The sequence below is a fragment of the Carcharhinus amblyrhynchos genome, unplaced genomic scaffold, assembly GCF_965287045.1.
Source record: "Carcharhinus amblyrhynchos unplaced genomic scaffold, sCarAmb.v2.hapA scaffold_37, whole genome shotgun sequence".
Lineage (NCBI taxonomy): Eukaryota > Metazoa > Chordata > Chondrichthyes > Carcharhiniformes > Carcharhinidae > Carcharhinus > Carcharhinus amblyrhynchos.
The window spans coordinates 9,294,057-9,312,887 of record NW_027649778.1 but is presented as its reverse complement, the minus strand read 5'-3'; the positions used below and the strand labels follow the sequence as shown (position 1 = coordinate 9,312,887).

The 18,831-nt window shown below is 51.2% G+C and overlaps 1 protein-coding gene across 1 annotated transcript in view; it reads left to right on the top strand.

Annotated features, from left to right (window-relative positions):
- The window catches only part of LOC145362156 (calpain-8-like), a 70,928-nt gene that overhangs the window by 24,708 nt on the left and 27,389 nt on the right, over positions 1-18,831 (top strand). The window contains exons 5-9 of the mRNA XM_080218205.1: positions 946-1,117; positions 2,894-2,977; positions 5,974-6,059; positions 10,680-10,757; positions 13,737-13,891. Of these exons, the coding sequence (XP_080074331.1) occupies positions 946-1,117; positions 2,894-2,977; positions 5,974-6,059; positions 10,680-10,757; positions 13,737-13,891 (575 nt within the window). The remainder of the gene's footprint in view (positions 1-945; positions 1,118-2,893; positions 2,978-5,973; positions 6,060-10,679; positions 10,758-13,736; positions 13,892-18,831) is intronic.

The window sequence follows — 18,831 nt, the reverse complement described above, 5'->3', positions numbered from 1 at the left end:
TAACACTCTGATATACCCCGCACCCCCTCACTGTAACACTCTGATATACCCCGCACCCCCTCACTGTAACACTCTGATATACCCCACACCCCCTCACTGTAACACTCTGATATATCCCACACCCCTCACTGTAACACTCTGATATACCCCGCACCCCCTCACTGTAACACTCTGATATACCCCACACCCCCTCACTGTAACACACTGATATACCCCACACCCCCTCACTGTAACACTCTGATATACCCCGCACCCCCTCACTGTAACACTCTGATATACCCCACACCCCCTCACTGTAACACTCTGATATATCCCACACCCCTCACTGTAACACTCTGATATACCCCGCACCCCCTCACTGTAACACTCTGATATACCCCACACCCCCTCACTGTAACACTCTGATATACCCCACACCCCTCACTGTAACACTCTGATATACCCCACACCCCCTCACTGTAACACTCTGATATACCCCACACTGCTGACTCTTAACAATCCGATATATCCACATCCCTAAGCGTTTCACCAAAGATCTTGAGACAGCACCGTGCAAACACACGGCCACTTCCATCTCAAAGAACAAGGGCAGCAGATACACGGGAACACCCCTCCCCCCCTCCCCCACCCCACAAGTTCCCCTCCAAGCCACTCACCATCCTGAGCTGGAAATATATCGGCCGTTCCTTCGCAGTCGCTGGGCCAAATTCCTGGACTTCCCTCCCTGACGGCATTGTGGGTCAACCCATGGCAACGATTCAAGATGGCGGCTCACCACCACCTTCTAGGGATGGGCAATAAATTCCGGCCTAGCCAGCAACACCCCTCGGCCCACGAATAAATTTAAATAAAACACTTTGAGATGAAATCGTGAAGGTTTAAACTTGTTAACAGGGCAGCCGTTGTTCCCAGTGGACGATTGAAATTTTGCTCACTTTCCTCCAGGCTTTACGGTTCCTACTCCAGTTTAGTCGGTGGCAACGTGTCGGTGGCCATGGAGGATTTCACCGGGGGGATTCCTGTGTCCATCCGGATGAGTTCCACCACAGGGGATGACCTCTGGCGGCTGGTTAAGAGAGCGCTCACCCAGCAGACCCAGGCATCCTGCTCCATCGAGGTAAGGCCTCTCCCGAACTAACCCCAGAGCCCACCTGCCCTGGCGAGAGGCCTCGATTCATCGCTAAGCAACCTGCTGAGGCCTTGTCGTTCAGGCTGACATAAGCCTGTGGCATCAGTTACCCACGGATCCGCAGGGGAGGGCTGAGTTTTGGGGGAGAGAGGGAGGTGGTGAGTGTTGGGGAGGCTGGGAGATTTGGGGATAGTAGGGGGATGGGCAGAGGGGGCCTTCTGTGTGGGAAGAGAGGGAGGCTGGGAAGTTTGGGGAGATGGGAAGATGGGCAGAGGGAGCATTTGGTTTGGGGAGAGTAGGGGGGTGGGCAGAGGGGGCATTCAGTGTGGGGAGAGCGGGAGGCTGGGAGGTTTGGGGAGAGTAGGGGGGTGAGCAGAGGGGGCGTTCGGTGTGAGAAGAGGGGGAGACTGCGAGAATTGGGGTGAGTAGGGGGGATGGGCAGAGGGAGTCTTTGATGTGGGGAGAGGGAGGTTTGGGGAGAGTAGGGGTTTGGGCAGAGGGAGTGCTTGGTGTGGGAAGAAGGGGAGGATGGAAGGTCTGGGGAGAGTAGGGGGATGGGCAGAGGGGGTGTTCGGACTGGGGAGAGGGAGGTTTGGGGACAGTAGGGGTTTGGGCAGAGGGGGTGTTCGGTGTGGGGAGAGGGGGAGGCTGGGAAGTTTGGGGAGATGGGAAGATGGGCAGAGGGAGCATTTGGTTTGGGGAGAACGGGAGGCTGGGAGGTTTGGGGAGAGTAGGGGGGTGGGCGGAGGGAGTCTTCGATGTGGGGAGAGGGAGGTTTGGGGAGAGTAGGGGGTTGGGCAGAGGGGGTGTTCGGTGTAGGGAGAGGGAGGTTTGGGGAGAGTAGGGGGATGGGCAGAGGGGGTGTTCGGTGTGGGGAGAGGGGGAGGCTGGGAGATTTGGGGAGAGTAGGGGGGTGAGCAGAGGGGGTGTTCGGTGTGGGGAGAGGGGGAGGCTGGGAGATTTGGGGAGAGTAGGGGGGTGAGCAGAGGGGGTGTTCGGTGTGGGGAGAGGGGGAGGCTGGGAGGTTTGGGGAGAGTAGGGGGGAATGGGCAGAGGGGGTGTTCGGTGTGGGGAGAGGGGGAGGCTGGGAGGTTTGGGGAGAGTGGGGGGGAATGGGCAGAGGGGGTGTTCGGTGTGGGGAGAGGGGGAGGCTGGGAGGTTTGGGGAGAGTAGGGGGATGGGCAGAGGGGGTGTTCGGTGTGGGGAGAGGGGGAGGCTGGGAGGTTTGGGGAGAGTAGGGGGATGGGCAGAGGGGGTGTTCGGTGTGGGGAGAGGGGGAGGCTGGGAGATTTGGGGAGAGTAGGGGGGAATGGGCAGAGGGGGTGTTCGGTGTGGGGAGAGGGGGAGGATTGGGGCCCTGGGGGAGTGAGAGCGAGGCTGAGATCTCAGCGTGGAGACGGATGAAGCCCAAGGGAGACCCAATCGTACTGTGGCTGCCTCCCTCGGTGTTTGAACCTCGCTTCTGGAGCGCTGCTCTGACTATTGACCTGTCCCCCTTTTCCAATGAGGCTGCGTGCGAATAAACCCCGTGATGTCTTCCCAGTTCCCTGAGCTGCACAGACAACAGGTTGGGGGTGGGGGGGGGGGGGTGGTGTGCCCAACAGTGAGGGCAGGAGGACCTGTGGGCAAGTAGGGAGTTGATTTGGATCATTCCATATTGTCTTGCCAAGCTCGGAGGGCTGACTCTTTGTGGATTCCTGGGATCCGGGAGCGGGAAAGTCGGAGCTGATTCTGAACCTAACGCCCCGTTAAAATTCTCTCCAGGTGGAAGACCGTAGCGACTTGGAAAAGGACAACGGACTTGGTTTGCTGAAGGCACACGCCTACGCGATCACCGAGGCAGATAAGGTGCGTGTCCCTGACAGACCGTAACCGTTCCCACGTTCCCGATTCGATTTATTATCGGCACGTGTTTTGGGATGCAGGAAAAAAAAAGTCTTGTTTCTCGCGCACGTTACACAAAAAGCATACCATTCATAGAGAAGGAAGGGAGAGGGTGCAGAGTGTCGTGTTACGGTCATGGTGGATGTGGTATATCTGGATTTCCAAAAGGCGTTTGACAAGGTGCCGCACCAAAGGCTGCTACTTAAGATAAAGATGAGTGGAAAAGCAAATTGTGCGGAGGGTGTGGAAAGTCTGCAGAGGGATCTGGGTAGGCTGAGCGAGTGGGCGAGGACCTGGCGGATGGAGTACAATGTTAGCAAGTGTGAGGTTATCCACTTTGGCAGGAATAATAGGAGGAGGGACTACTATTTAAAGGGCGAAAAGCTGCAGCATGCTACGGTGCAGAGGGATCTGGGGGTCCTTGTGCATGAGTCGCAAAAACCCAGTCTGCAGGTGCAGCAGGTGATCAAGAAGGCGAATGGGATGCTGGCCTTCATAGCGAGGGGGATAGAATATAAAAGCAGGGAGGTCTTGCTGCAACTGTACAGGGCACTGGTGAGGCCGCAGCTGGAGTACTGTGTGCAGTTTTGGTCGCCGCACTTGTGCAAGGATATTTTGGCCTTGGAGGGAGTGCAGAGGAGGTTTACTAGGCTGATACCGGAGATGAGGGGGTTGGACTATGAAGAGAGACTGAATAGACTGGGTCTGTACTTGTTGGAATTTAGAAGGATGAGGGGGCAGCTTATAGAGACATATAAGATAATGAAGGGGATGGATAGGGTAGAGGTAGAGAGATTCTTCCCGCTTAGAAAGGACAGTAGGACTAGGGGGCACAGCCTCAAGATAAGGGGAGGGCAGTTTAGATCAGAGTTGAGGAGGAACTTCTCCACTCAAAGGGTGGTGAATCTCTGAAATTCTCTGCCCATTGAAGTGGTGGAGGCTGCCTCGCTAAATATATCTAAGTCACGGGTAGATAGGTTTTTGACAGACAAGGGAATTAAGGGTTATGGGGAGAAAGCGGGAAAGTGGAACTGATCCACTTCAGATCAGCCATGATCTTATTGAATGGCGGGGCAGGCTCGAAGGGCTAGATGGCCGACTCCTGCTCCTATTTCTTATGTTCTTATGCAAAGGTGCACAGGTAATGTGTTAACATGGATAGAGGGTTGGTTAACTAACAGAAAGCAAAGAGTATGGGTAAATGGGTGTTTTTCTGGTTGGTGACTAGTGGTCACTGCCTCAGGGATCAGTGTTGGGACCGCAATTGTTTGCGATTTACATCAATGATTTGGAGTTGGGGACCAGAAATGGTCGCTACGAGGGGACACAGGTTTAAGGTGCTGGGGAGCAGGTACAGAGGAGATGTCAGGGGTAAGTTTTTCACTCAGAGGGTGGTGAGTGAGTGGAATCGGTGGTGGTGATGGAGGCGAACTCGCTGGGGTCTTTTAAGAGACTTCTGGATGAGTACATGGGATTTAACGGGATTGGGGGTTATAGATAGGCCTGGTAAGTAGGGATAGGATCGGTGCAACTTGTGGGCCGAAGGGCCTGTTTGTGCTGTAGTGTTCTATATTCAGTAGTTTTTCTAAGCGTAGTGTATCAAAATTCGCAGATGATACTAAGATGGGTGGCAGAGCAAAGTGTACAGAGGACACAGAGATAGTCTAAGTGAGTGGGCGAGGGTCTGGCAGATGGAGTACAATGTTGGTAAATGTGTGGTCATCCATTTTGGTAGGAATAACAGCAAAATGGACTATTATTTCAATGGTTAAAAAAATTGCAGCTTGCTGCGGTGCAGAGGGATCTGGGTGTCCTAGCGCAGGAATCTCAAGGAGTTGGTTTGCAGGCGCAGCAGGTAATTCAGAAGGCAAATGGAATTTTGTCCTTCATTGCTAGAGGGATAGAGTTTAAAAACAGCGAGGGTATGTCGCAGCTGTATAAGGTAAGGCCACACCTGGAGTTACTGTGTATAGTTTTGGTCTCCTTACTTGAGAAAGGATATACTGGCACTGGAGGGGGTGCAGAGGAAATTCGCTAGGTTGATTCCGGGGTCGAGAGGGTTGGCTTAAGAGGAGAGACTGGAGTTATACTCATTGGAATTCAGAAGAATGAGGGGAACTAAGACTCCACGGATGACCAGGAAGCCATTGTGGATTGTTGGAAAAACCCATCTGGTTCACTAATGTCCTTCGGGGAGGGAAATCTGCCGTCCTTACCCGGTCTGGCCTCCATGTGTCTCCAGAATCAATGTGGTTGACTCTCAACTGCCCTCAGGGACGGGCAATAAATGCTGGCCAGCCAGCGATGCCTGTGTCCAACAAATAAAATAAAACTCCTCTGGCAGCCCATTCAATACACGTGTGTAAAAAAAATTACCCCTCAGACCCCTTTTAAATCTCTCCCATCTCACCCTAAACCGATGCCCCCTAGTTTTGGACTCCCCTACCCTGGGGAAAGGACCTCAACTATTCACCTTACCTATGCCCCTTATGATTTTATAAACCTCTATAAGGTCAGCCCTCATCCTCCTACGCTCCAGGGAAAAAAAAATCCCAGCCTTTCCTTTATAACTCAATACTCCCAGTCCCGGTAACATCCTCGTAAATCTTTTTCGCACCCTTTTCAAGTTCAATATCATCCTTCCTATAGCAGGACGACCAGAATTTGTGCATCATTTTCTCATGCAGTATAAATTGTGGTTGGCTTTGAAATTTGGTATTCTTGCACCTGTCCTGATGAGTGCCAGGTGGAAAGCTTCGACAGTATGTTTCTTTTTGTTCAGCAATATATTTCGTTCGGTTAAAGTGGTGGATAAATAGAAAGTTATTTTCACAGGTGTTCCCCGGAAGGTTCCGGGCCTGCTCCGGACGTTTGGTTCGCGTCTTTTACCCACAAGTCTCTCTGGCGCCCTCGTTCTTGGCCTACTGCCCGCCCTAAATCCTCTTGTTTCCCATCGCTAGGTGCAGCAGGGTGCCTCCTCGGTAAAACTCTTCCGATTACGGAACCCTTGGGGCCACAAGGAATACACGGGACCATGGAGCGACAGGTACGAGGGTCTTGTGAATCTTCCCTCAGAAGAGGTGTGGAGGGTACAACCCAACCAGGGAGGGAGCCATATTTGACTTGGTATTGGGGAACGAGCCAGGCCAGATGATCCGATGTTTCAGCGGAGGAGAATTTTGGGCTTAATCCCGTAAAATTCCGGGTCGTCATGGATAAGGAGAGGAGAGGCCCTCGGGTGAGGATTGGGCCAGGGCCAACTACACCCAATTTAGACAGGAATTGGCGAATGTGGATTGGGAGCGGCTATTTGAGAGCAAGTGTGGGAGGCTTTGAAAGGCCGGTTGGCGATTTACCCGTAAAATTGAAAGATATAAATGGTAGGATTCAGGAACCATGGATGATGAGGGAAATTGGAAGCTTAGTCAAAAGGTCAAAGGAAGCATATGCTAAGTCTCTAGGCATCTAAAAACTGACAAAACCCTCGAGGAGAATATTGAAAGTAGGAAGGAACTTAAATGTGGAATTAGGAGAGCTAAAAAGGTGCCGTGAAATATCTTTCGCAAACACAGTCAAGGAGAATCCCAAGGGTTTTTATATCAGGAGCTAGAGGGTAACAAGGGAAAGAATGGACCCACTCAAGGAGGGAATTTATGAGTAGAGATCCTTCATGAGTACTTTGTATCGCTATTCACCAAGGAGAAGGACAGGACGGATGTTGAGGTCAGGGATAGATGTGTGAACACTCCGGAGAATGTCAGTATATCGAAGGACGAAGCACTGGTTATCCGAAGTTGCATTAAGGTAGGCAAGTCCCCAGGACCAGATGGGATCTATCCCAGGTTACTGCGGGAGATAAGGGGAGAAATAACTGGGGCCTGAACAGATATTTTCACGCCCTCTTCGATCACAAGCGATGTTCCAATGTCGTTCCCTTGTTTAAGAAAGGGAGCAGGGATAATCTAGGGAATGGTAGGCCGGTGAGCCTGATGTCAGTGGTGGGGAGGCCTTTGGAGAAGGTACTGTGGGAGAGGATATAGGCACGTTGGGAAGAAAATGGATGGGTTACTGGCGCGGTTTTGTAGAGGGAAGGTCACGTCTCGCCAACTTGATTGAGTTTTTTGAAGATGTGACTGAGAAAATTGATGAGGGAAGGGCTGGGGATGTAGTTTATCTGCAGTTTGATAAGGTCCCACTGGTACAAAAACTAAAATCACATCAGATTCGGGGTGAGCTGGCTAAATGGACACAGAAGTGGCTTGGTTATAGAATACAATAAGAAGTCTCACAGCACCAGGTTAAAGTCCAACAGGTTTATTTGGTAGCAAAAGCCACTAGCTTTAGGAGCTCTGTCCCTTCGTCAGGTGAGTGGGGAGTTCTGATCACAAATAGGGCATAAAAAGGCACACACAGTTTACAGAATATCGATTAGAATGTGAGTCTTTACAGCTAATCAACTCTTAAAGGTACAAACAATGTGAGTGGAGAGAGCATTAAGCACAGGTTAAAGGGATGTGTATTATCTCCAGACGGAACAGTTAGTGAGATGTTGCAAGACCAGGCAAGGCGTGGGGGTTACAGATAGTGCGACATGAACCCAAGATCCCTGTTGAGACTGTCCTCATGTGTGGAACTTGGCTATCAGTCTCTGCTCAGCGACTCTGCACTGTTGTGTGTCGTGAAGGCCGCCTTGGAGAATGCTTACCCGAAGGTCAGAGGCTGAATGCCCGTGACCACTGAAGTGTTCCCCAACAGGAAGGGAACAGTCTTGCCTGGTGACTGTCGAGAGGTGTTCATTCATCCATTATCGTAGCGTCTCCCCAGTGTACCATGCCTCGGGACACCCTTTCCTGCAGCGTATCAGGTAGACAATGTTGGGCGAGTTGCAAGTGTATGTCCCGTGTACCTGGCGGATGGTGTTCTCATGTGAGATGATGGCACCGTGTCGATGATCCGACATGTCTTGCAGAGGTTGCTGTGGCAGGGTTGTGTGGTGTTGTGGTCACTGTTCTCCTGAAGACTGGGTAGTTTGCTGCGGACAATGGTCTGTTTGAGGTTGTGCGGTTGTTTGGAAGCAAGAAGTGGGGGTGTGGGGATGGCCCTGGCGAGATGTTCATCTTCATCAATGACAATGTTGAAGGCTCCGGAGAAGATGCTGGAGCTTCTCCGCTCCGGGGAGGTACTGGACGATGAAGGATACTCTGTCCACCGTGTCCCGTGTTTGTCTCCTGAGGAGGTCGGTGTGGTTTTTCGCTGTGATCCATGAGTCGAGCTCCATATCCTGTTCTTATGAGGGCATCTGGAGGTGTCTGTTGCAATCCTCCTCATCTGAGCAGATCCCTGTGTATACAGAGGGCTTGTCCGTAAGGGAATGGTTTCTTTAACGTGTTAAGACTTGATTAGCTGTAAAGACTCGCATTCTAATCTGTAAACTGTGTGTGTGTCTTTATACTCCCTGTTTGAACCTGTGCCCCCCCGCGTAATTGACACTTCCGCCCTGGGGAAAAAGCCTCTGACCATCCACCCTGTCTGTGCCTCTCATCATTCTGTAGGCAAGGTCTCCCCTCAGCCTCTATCGTTCCAGTAAAAACAATCCTAGTTTATTCAACCTCTCCTCATCGCCAACTCCCCATTCACCTGACGAAGGGACAAACCCCGAAAGCTAGTGGTGTTTACTACCAAATTAACCCTATGGACTTTAACCTGGTGTTGTGAGACTTCTCACTGTGTTTACCCCAGTCCAACACCGATACCTCCACATCTTGCTTGTAAAGAGTAGCGGCAGAAGGGTGTTTTTCAGAATGGAGATGTGTAGCTGGTGGTATTCCGCAGGGATCAGTGCTGGGACCTCTGTTGCCTGTGGTATATGTATAGATGATCTGGAGGCAAATGTGGGTGGTTTGATTAGTAACTTTGTGGACAGGAAGATGGGTGGAGTTGCCGATAGTGCCAGGGATTGTCAGAGGATACAACAGTGTATGGATAGATTGGAGATATGGGCATAGAAAGGGCAGATTAAGTTTAATCTGGACAAATGCAAGGTGACACAATTTGAAGGGTCAAATTTAGATGTGAATTATACTGCAGAACCCTTAGGAATGTTAACATACAGAGGGATCTGGGCGTACAGGTCCACAGTTCCCTAAAAGTGGCACACAGGTGGCCAAGGTGATTAAGAGGGCATGCTTGCCTTCATCAACCGGGGCATTGAACACAAGAGTTGGGAAATCATGTTGCAGCGATATAAAACCTTGGTTAGGCTGCATTTGGAGTATTGCATGCAGTTCTGGTCACCACACCACCAGAAGGACATGGAAGCTTTGGAGACAGTGCAAAGAAAGTTCACCAGGATGTGGCCTAGTCTCCAGGGTGTTGGCGGTGAGGAGAGGTTGACTAAACTACGATTATTTTCGCTGGAAAGACGGAGGGTGAAGGGAGACCTGGTCTATGGAATGATGAGACAGGGTGGATGGTCAGAGGCTATTTCCCCAGGGTGGAAGTGTCAATTACGCGGGGGGGCTCAGGTTTAAGGTGAGAGGGGGAAAGTTTAAGGGAGATGTGCGGGGGGTAGTTTTTCATACAGAGGGTGGTGAGCGCCTAGAACGTGCTGCCAGAGGTGGTGGTGGAAGCAGGCACACTAGCAACATTTAAGAGGTATCTAGATGGGTACATGAATAGGGAGGGAATAGAGGGATATGGAGTGAGTAAGGGCAGAAGGTTTTTTTTAGTTTAGTTGGGGCATCATGATCGGCACAGACTGGGAGGGCCGAAGGGCCTGTTCCTGTGCTGTAGTTTCTTTATTCTTTGTAAAAGGGGGTTAGCAATGGCTGATGAAGATGGAATTTTTGGACTCCAGGCTCCAGCAACAGCAGCAGGCAGTGTCTATAAATACCAACATCAGGCAGTACGCTTCTTATCCAATCTCACACCCAGTGTGAGTTATTTTGGAGAGGTATCAAACACTCCCCAGGACAGGTACAGCACGGGATTAGATACAGAGTAAAGCTCCCTCTACACTGTCCCCATCAAACACTCCCAGGACAGGTACAACACAGGGTTAGATACAGAGTAAAGCTCCCTCTACACTGTCCCCATCAAACACTCCCAGGACAGGTACAGCACGGGGTTAGATACAGAGTAAAGCTCCCTCTGCACTATCCCCATCAAACACTCCCCAGGACAGGGACAGCACGGGGTTAGATACAGAGTAAAGCTCCCTCTACACTGTCCCCATCAAACACTCCCAGGACAGGTACAACACAGGGTTAGATACAGAGTAAAGCTCCCTCTACACTGTCCCCATCAAACACTCCCAGGACAGGTACAGCACGGGGTTAGATACAGAGTAAAGCTCCCTCTACACTGTCCCCATCAAACACTCCCAGGACAGGTACAGCACGGGGTTAGATACAGAGTAAAGCTCCCTCTACACTGTCCCCATCAAACACTCCCAGGACGTTATTAGATTTGCAGTTATTCTCTCAGTGTGAGGGCAGTGTGATATTTGCCACTCATCCTGATGTCTCCCTGAGTCACTGAGCTCTGCGTTAGCCCCCAACTGATTTAATTCCTGCCCTCTCGAGTGTCTCGGACAGTGAGGGGTCTCAGTGCCATAGCTCCGGGCTGGTTTCTCAGGGATGTGTAACACAATCTCCTCTTGCTGCAGCTCCCCGCTATGGAATAACGTCAGTTTCGCTGAGAAGGCCAGACTCAAGCTGAAGATTAAGGAAGACGGAGAATTCTGGTAGGTAACTCAGGTTGAACCGAGTCTTGGTTTGCTCTGATTCTCCTATGGCTTCTCTGTGCAGAGGTGTCCGCTGGCTCAGTACGGGGATGCCTGTAAATCGGTGCGACTGTTGCACTGGTGGGTTGTGCGGGGAGGGTGTGATGGAGAACTCTGCCAGTCGAGGGGGTCAGGCAGTGTGAGATAAGACCAGGAAACTCTGCATAAGTGAAGATCCAACGTTTAGCTCCAGTTGGCTTCAGCCCAGTTTCCTCAGAGGCCTGGGATAGGGATAGGAGTGGCTCGGTGGGCGCTCCTGACTGCTATCCAGCACCTGTCCGTGGACAATCTGCCGTGATGACCCCTGCGGTCAAATAGACCACAAGTTTTGCCGTCCGGCATTGGGTCAGTGTGCAGAGTCTGCATGTTCTTCCCGTGTCTGCGTGGGTTTCCTCCGGATGCTCCAGTTTCCTCCCACACTTCAAAGATGTGTAGGTTAGGTGGATTGGCCATGCTAAATTGTCCCTTAGTGTCCAAAGATGTGCAGGTTAGGTGGATTGGCCATGCTAAATTGCCCCTTAGTGTCCAAAGATGTGCAGGTTAGGTGGATTGGCCATGCTAAATTGCCCCTTAGTGTCCAAAGATGTGTAGGTTAGGTGGATTGGCCATGCTAAATTGCCCCTTAGTGTCCAAAGATGTGCAGGTTAGGTGGATTGGCCATGCTAAATTGCCCCTTAGTGTCCAAAGATGTGCAGGTTAGGTGGATTGGCCATGCTAAATTGCCCCTTAGTGTCCAAAGATGTGTAGGTTAGGTGGATTGGCCATGCTAAATTGCCCCTTAGTGTCCAAAGATGTGCAGGTTAGGTGGATTGGCCATGCTAAATTGCCCCTTAGTGTCCAAAAATGTGCAGGTTAGGTGGATTGGCCATGCTAAATTGCCCCTTAGTGTCCAAAGATGTGCAGGTTAGGTGGATTGGCCATGCTAAATTGCCCCTTAGTGTCCAAAAATGTGTAGGTTAGGTGGATTGGCCATGCTAAATTGCCCCTTAGTATCCAAAGATGTGTAGGTTAGGTGGATTGGCCATGCTAAATTGCCCCTTAGTATCCAAAGATGTGTAGGTTAGGTGGATTGGCCATGCTAAATTGCCCCTTAGTATCCAAAGATGTGTAGGTTAGGTGGATTGGCCATGCTAAATTGCCCCTTAGTATCCAAAGATGTGTAGGTTAGGTGGATTGGCCATGCTAAATTGGCCCTTAGTGTCCAAAGATGTGTGGGTTCGATGGATTAGCCAGGTAGACACGTGGAGTTAGGGGATAGGGCCTTGGTAGAATGCTCTGTCAGAGGGTCAGTGCAGATCCAGTGGGCCAAATGGCCTCCTTCTGCACGGTAGGGAACCTATGATAGAATTGAATATCGACTTGGCACAGAGTGTGATGCCACTAGAGAGGAATATCCAGCCCTCAGTGTCACTCTGTGAATGGCCACAGGCAGAGGATGAGGTGATAGAGAAGTGGCTGAGGTTTCTGAGCTATGTCTGGGAGGCCTGGTTTTTGATTCAGGTTTTGGTCAGCTCTTTTTTCCAGCTGTGAACCTTTGTCTATTCCTCGCTGGCTAGTTGCCTTCCACAGTCAGAGAGAGAGAGTTCTGAGATATCCTGCAAAAAGGTGGCTGTTTTTGCAGGGGCCCTGCTTCAGGTTCCATGTCACACGCTTTCAGAGTGGAGAAGGTCCAACTGAGTTTCCTTAGAGCTCACACACTCACACTCACACTCACACACACTCACTCACTCACACTCACATACACACACACACACACTAGCATGCGCGCACACCCACGTGCACGCACAAACGCACACACACATTCACACACACACACTCACACTAGCATGCACACACATGTTCACGCACACGCACACACTCGCGCACCCCCACTCGCACACCCGCACTCGCGCACACTCGTGTGCACTCACACATTCACACACACGCTCGCTCAGACACATTTGCACATACACAGGCACATACAGACACGTACACACACGCATGGAATTCACTAGCCTGGGTCCAGGTAGTTATTCCCGGTATTTTGTAGCGATATCATATTCCCTGGCCTTTACTGGAGATGACAGTCAGTGTTTGGATTCTGTTACCTTGTCTGAAAGAACAGGGAGTGGTTCCATTGTCCCTTGGAGAAACTCTCTGGCTCGTTCCCAATACATTCCTGACCATTCCCGAGATTTGTATCTATCTGAAATAGTAAATCTCAAATCTTTTTGAAGTTCTAAATATTTGTGTCTATAACTGCACAGTATTCACCTTGATGTCAATATTGCCTTTGTCCCGTCCGGGGAACTCTCTGAATTCAGGAAATTCGGGATTTGTTGTGGATTTTGAGAGGCATCTGGATCAAGGATTGTTGCCCCCACTCTCTGACCTTTCACTTTGTGTCTCACTCACCCCCACCCCCCCTCACCCCTGCAACCCACACCCTTCCCCCTGCTCTCCACACTCCCCCCCTCACACCTCTTCCCGCTGAATGCCGCACCCCTCCCCCTGCCCCCCTCCCCCTGCACCCTGCCCCCCTCCCCCCTGCACCCCTGCACCCTGCACCCCTGCACCCTGCACCCCATACCCTGCCCCCCGCACCCTGCACCCCTGCACCCCGCACCCTGCACCCCATACCGTGCCCCCCGCACCCTGCACCCCTGCACCCCGCACCCTGCCCCCTGCACCCCTGCACCCTGCACCCTGCCCCCCGCACCCTGCACCCCTGCCCCCTGCACCCCTGCACCCTGCACCCTGCCCCCCGCACCCTGCACCCCTGCCCCCCGCCCCCCGCACCCTGCACCCCTGCCCCCCGCACCCCTCCCCTCTCCCCCCTGCACCTCCATACCCCCAACACCCCCCCCCGCCCCCCCCCCCCCGCCCCCCCCCCCCCCCCCCCCCCCCCCCCGCCCCCCCCCCCCGCCCCCCCCCCCCCGCCCCCCCCCCCCCCCCCCGCAGGATACCAGCGGACACCCTGGTGGAGAACTTTTCTGAAATCGAGCTGTGCAGCATGCAGCCCCTCTGCCACCACAGCACCCCCTGCGACTGGACGATCACCTCACACGAGGGCAGATGGGTGGCGGGCATCAGCGCTGGTGGGACCCCCAATGAAGGTAGGGGCACGACGGGTGGCGGGGGCATGTGCCGGCGCAAGCTCTCTGACCCCATCGGTGAGGGGCGTCGGCTGTTCCGAGATGGCGAGACCCAGACAAGGGGGGTTGGGGCAATGCCCAGAGTGGCAGAGGGGGTAGGACAGGTCTGGATGAATGCATTCAACACTTGCCTTGAAGAGGGTATGTGGGACAGAGTATAAGAGCAAGGAGGTAATGTTGGGCCTGTACAGAGTGATGGTTAGGCCACAGCTCAGGTATTGTTGTCAGTACAGACTCAATGGGCCGAATGGCCTCGTTCTGCACTGTAGGGGTTTTATGATTCCATTCTACGATATCTCCAGCTGTATCTCAGTGCCAAGTTTTGTTTAATCACGCTCTTGGAAATTTTCTCTTTATTTGAGGCGTTTTTTTAAAATGCAGATTGTCCTCCTTAAGGTCAAGACAACTGGTCGAAAGATAGGTTCTGAGTAGCGCCATGAGGTGGAGGGGAGATTTTCTGGGGTGGGACAGAGAGAGGACTTTTCTCTCAGCTCACGTCATAAGAACTAGGAGCAGGAATAGGTCACAGAATCATAGAAACCCTACAGTGCAGAAAGAGACCCTTCGGCCCATCGAGTCTGCACCGAACACAATCCCACCCAGGCCCTACCCCCATATCCCGACATATTTTACCCACTAATCCCTCTAACCTACGCATCTTAGGACAGTAAGGGGCAATTTCAACACGGCCAATCAACCTAACCCGCACATCTTTGGACTGTGGGAGGAAACCCACACAGACACGAGGAGAATGTGCAAACTCCACACGGACAGTGTGGAATCGAACCCGGGGCCCTGGAGCTGGGAAGCAGCAGTGCTAACCACCGTGCCGCCCAGGTCATCTGGCCCCTCGAGCCTGCTCCGCCATTCCATAAGATCTTGGCTGATCTTTTTGTGGACTCAGTTCCACCTAGCCACCCCGCTCACCCTTAATTCCTTTACTGTTCAAAAATGTATCTATCCTTGCCTTAAAAACATTCAATGAGGGAGCCCCAACTGGGCAGGGAATTCCACAGGTTCACAACCCTTTGGGTGAAGAAGTTCCTCCTCAACTCAGTCCTAAATCTGCTCCCCCTTATTTTGAGGCCATACCCCCTAGTTCTAGTTTCATCCACCAGTGGAAACAACTTCCCTCCTTCTATCTTAACTGTTCCCTTCGTAATCTTACATGTTTCTATAAGATCTCCCTTCATTCTTTTATATTCCAATGAGTATAGCTCCAGTCTATATTTAAAATTGAAGACAGAATTTAAGATAAAAGAATAATTTTGGTCAACAATGCAAGCACTTTGTGAATGACTTATTCAATCTTTGCCACAATATAGTCGTCTAAAGTGATTATCTGGCCGGCAATCTGTGAAGCATGAGCTTTCTTTATCTCGTTAGTGACATTTTATATTAAAAAAAATACAATTGCTTAGTAATCATAATGGAAACGCTTTGTTTCAGATTCTTGATTTCCACTCCCTAAAATGTGAACTTTGAAATTATTCCATTTTGAAATGGGTAAATCCTCTACACTGCTAATTCCAATAATCTACAGATACATTATTATGTATGAGGAGAGGCTGAATAAACTAGGCTTGTACTCGTTAGAGTTTAGAAGAATGAGGGGAGATCTCATTTGAGACGTATAAGATGATGAATGGGATGGATAGGATAGAGGTGGAGAGACTCTTCCCGCTCAGAAAGGACAGTAGGACTAGGGGGCACAGCCTCGAGATAAAGGGGGGGCGGTTTAGAACGGAGTTGAGGAGGAACTTCTTCACTCAAAGGGTGGTGAATCTCTGGAATTCTCTGCCCGTTGAAGTGGTGGAGGCTGCCTCGCTAAATATTTTTAAGACACGGGTTGATGGGTTTTTGATAAGAGAGGGGATTAAGGGTTATGGGGAGAGGGCGGGAAGGTGGAACTGAGCCACGACAGATCAGCCATGATCTTATTGAATGGCGGGGCAGGCTCGAAGGGCCAGATGGCCTACTCCTGCTCCTATTTCTTATGTTCTTATGTACTCGGTCTCTCCTCAAAAGCCAACCCTCTCAACTCCGGAATCAACCTAGTGAACCTCCTCTGCACCCCCTCCAGTGCCAGTCTATCCTTTCTCAAGTAAGGAGACCAAAACTGTACACAGCGCTCCTCGCCAGCATCTTATACAGCTGCAACGTAACCTCGCTGCTTTTAAACGTCCAACCCTGGTTGCCCCCCCTGCTCTAATCTTGTGGCTTCTTATCTTCTTACTTCCTGGATCTTTCCTCTTCTGAAAAATTATTAGAATTCGTGTTAGTTTTTCCCCCTGTTTGGGGAGGTACCCCCCGCTATGCAGAAGACGGGGAGTAGGTGGGGGGGTGGGGGGAGGTAATGAAAGGAAACAGAATGATGGTCTGCTTTTGTTGTATTTTAGATAGTTGGGGGGTTTGGGGGGAGGTGGTTATTGAAGTGGTGTGTGTTAGGAGGCTGTGAGGTTGGGGGTTTGTGTGTTTCCGGAGGCTGGGATGGATTTTCAAGTGTTGTGTGTGTCGGAGAGTTGTTTTTTGAGAGATTTGTTGGAGAGATTTAGGGTGGAAATTCTGGGGTTTGAGGTTGATGGGGCTCTTAGAAAGTATGTCTGTGTGGGTTTTCTCCAGTTTCCTCCCACAGTCCAAAGATGTGCGGGTTAGGTTGATTGGCCGTGCTAAGAAATTGCCCCTTAGTGTCCTAAGATGCTTAGGTTAGAGAGATCAGCGGGTAAAATATGTAGGGATATGGGGGTAGGATTGTGTTCGGTGCAGACTCGATGGGCCGAAGGGATGACCAGAATTGGAGAGCGTCCCATCAGACTCCACCTCGGCCTACACTGTGCAGAAGCCGGCAACACAAGCTCGGTCACCGGGTGGCACAGTGGTTAGCATTGCTGCTTCACAGCTCCAGGGTCCTGGGTTCGATTCCCGGCTCGGGTCACTGTCTGTGTGGAGTTTGCACATTCTCCTCGTGTCTGTGTGGGTTTCCTCCGGGTGCTCCCGTTTCCTCCCACAGTCCAAAGATGTGCAGGTTAGAACCATAGAACCCTACAGTGCAGAAAGAGGCCTTTCGGCCCATCGAGTACAATCCCACCCAGGCCCCACCCCCATATCCCTACATATTATACCCACTAATCCAAGCATCCCTGGACACTAAGGGGCAACTTCTTAGCACGGCCAATCAACCTAACCCGCACATCTTTGGACTGTGGGAAGAAACCGGAGCACCCGGAGGAAACCCACACAGACACGAGGAGAATGTGCAAACTCCACACAGACAGTGACCCGAGCCGGGAATCGAACCCAGGACCCTGGAGCTGTGAAGCAGCAGTGCTAACCCACTGTGCTACTGTGCCGTGGTAGGATGTTGATTAGCCATGCTAAAATTGCCCCTTAGTGTTCTGGAAAGCTTAGGTTAGAGGGATTAGTGGGTAAAATATGTAGGGATATGGGGGTAGGGCCTGGGTGGGATTGTATTCGGTGCAGACTTGATGGGCCGAAGGGCCTCTATCTGCACTGTAGGGCTCTATGATTCTATGACACACAGAAATACAGTGATCTCAGAGACGACAGGAATTTACAGAGTGAGAAATCGCCCAGGCCATGGTTAGGCTACAGCTGGGGTACAGTGCGCTGTTCTGGTCACCTCACTATAGGAAGCATTCGGAGGGATACAGAGGGGATTCACTAGGATGTTGCCTGGGATGGAACGTTTGAGCTATACGGAGAGACTGGATAAGCTTGGATTGTTTTCTCCGGAGCGGAGAAAGCTGAGGGGGGGACATGATTGAGGCGCGTAACTTGATTTGATTGGATTTATTATTGTCACATGTACTAACATACAGTGAAAAATATTGTTTCTTGCACGCTATACAGACAAAGCATACCATTCATAGAGAAGGAAACGAGAGAGTGCAGAATGTAGTGCTACAGTCATAGCTAGAGAAAGATCAACTTAATGCGAGGTAGGTCCATTCAAAAGACTGATGGCAGCAGGGAAGAAGCTGTTCTTGAGTCAGTTGGTGTGTGACCTCAGACTTTTGTATCTTTTTCCCGTTGGAAGAAGGTGGAAGAGAGAATGTCCGGGGTGTGTGGGGTCCTTAATTATGCTGGCTGCTTTGCCAAGGCAGTGGGAAGTGTAGACAGAGTCAATGGTTGGGAGGCTAGTTTGCGTGATGGACTGGGCTACATTCATGACCCTTTTGTAGTTCCTTGCGGTCTTGGGCAGAGCAGGTGCCCATACCAAGCTGTGATACAACCGGAAAGAATGCTTTCTCTGGCGCATCTGTAAAAGTTGGTGAGAGTCATAGCGGACATTGCCAAATTTCCTTAGTCTTCTGAGAAAGTAGAGGTGGGGCTTTCTTAACTATAGTGTCGGCATGGGGTTGGGGGAGATGGGGGGGGGAGCCAGGACAGGTTTTTGGTGATCTGGACGCCTGATGATCTCGGGCCTTTCTGCTCCGTCCCCGGACATTATGAGGGGCTTGGACAGGGTGAGCAGGGAGGAGCTGCTCCCCTTGGTTGAGGGGTCAATCACAAGGGGGTGTAGTTATGGGTTAAGGGCCAGCAGATTCAGAGGGGATTTGAGAAAACATTTTTCACTCAGAGGGTAGTGGGAACCTGGAATGCGCTGCCTGGGATGGTAGTGGACGCTGGGAACACTACGAAAAATATTTGGATGAGCACTTGAAATATAATATTCAGGGATGTGGGACAATTGTGGTAAAAATGGGATTAGTGCGACTTTAGGGGTAGTTATTGTTGGTGCAGACTTGATGGGCTGAAGGGCCTTTTCTGTGCTGTACTATTTATTACTATTTTTTTTTATTCATTCATATGTGTCTCTGGAATCACATGTAGGCCAGACCAAATAGGGACGGCAGATTTCCTTCCCTAAAGAGACATTA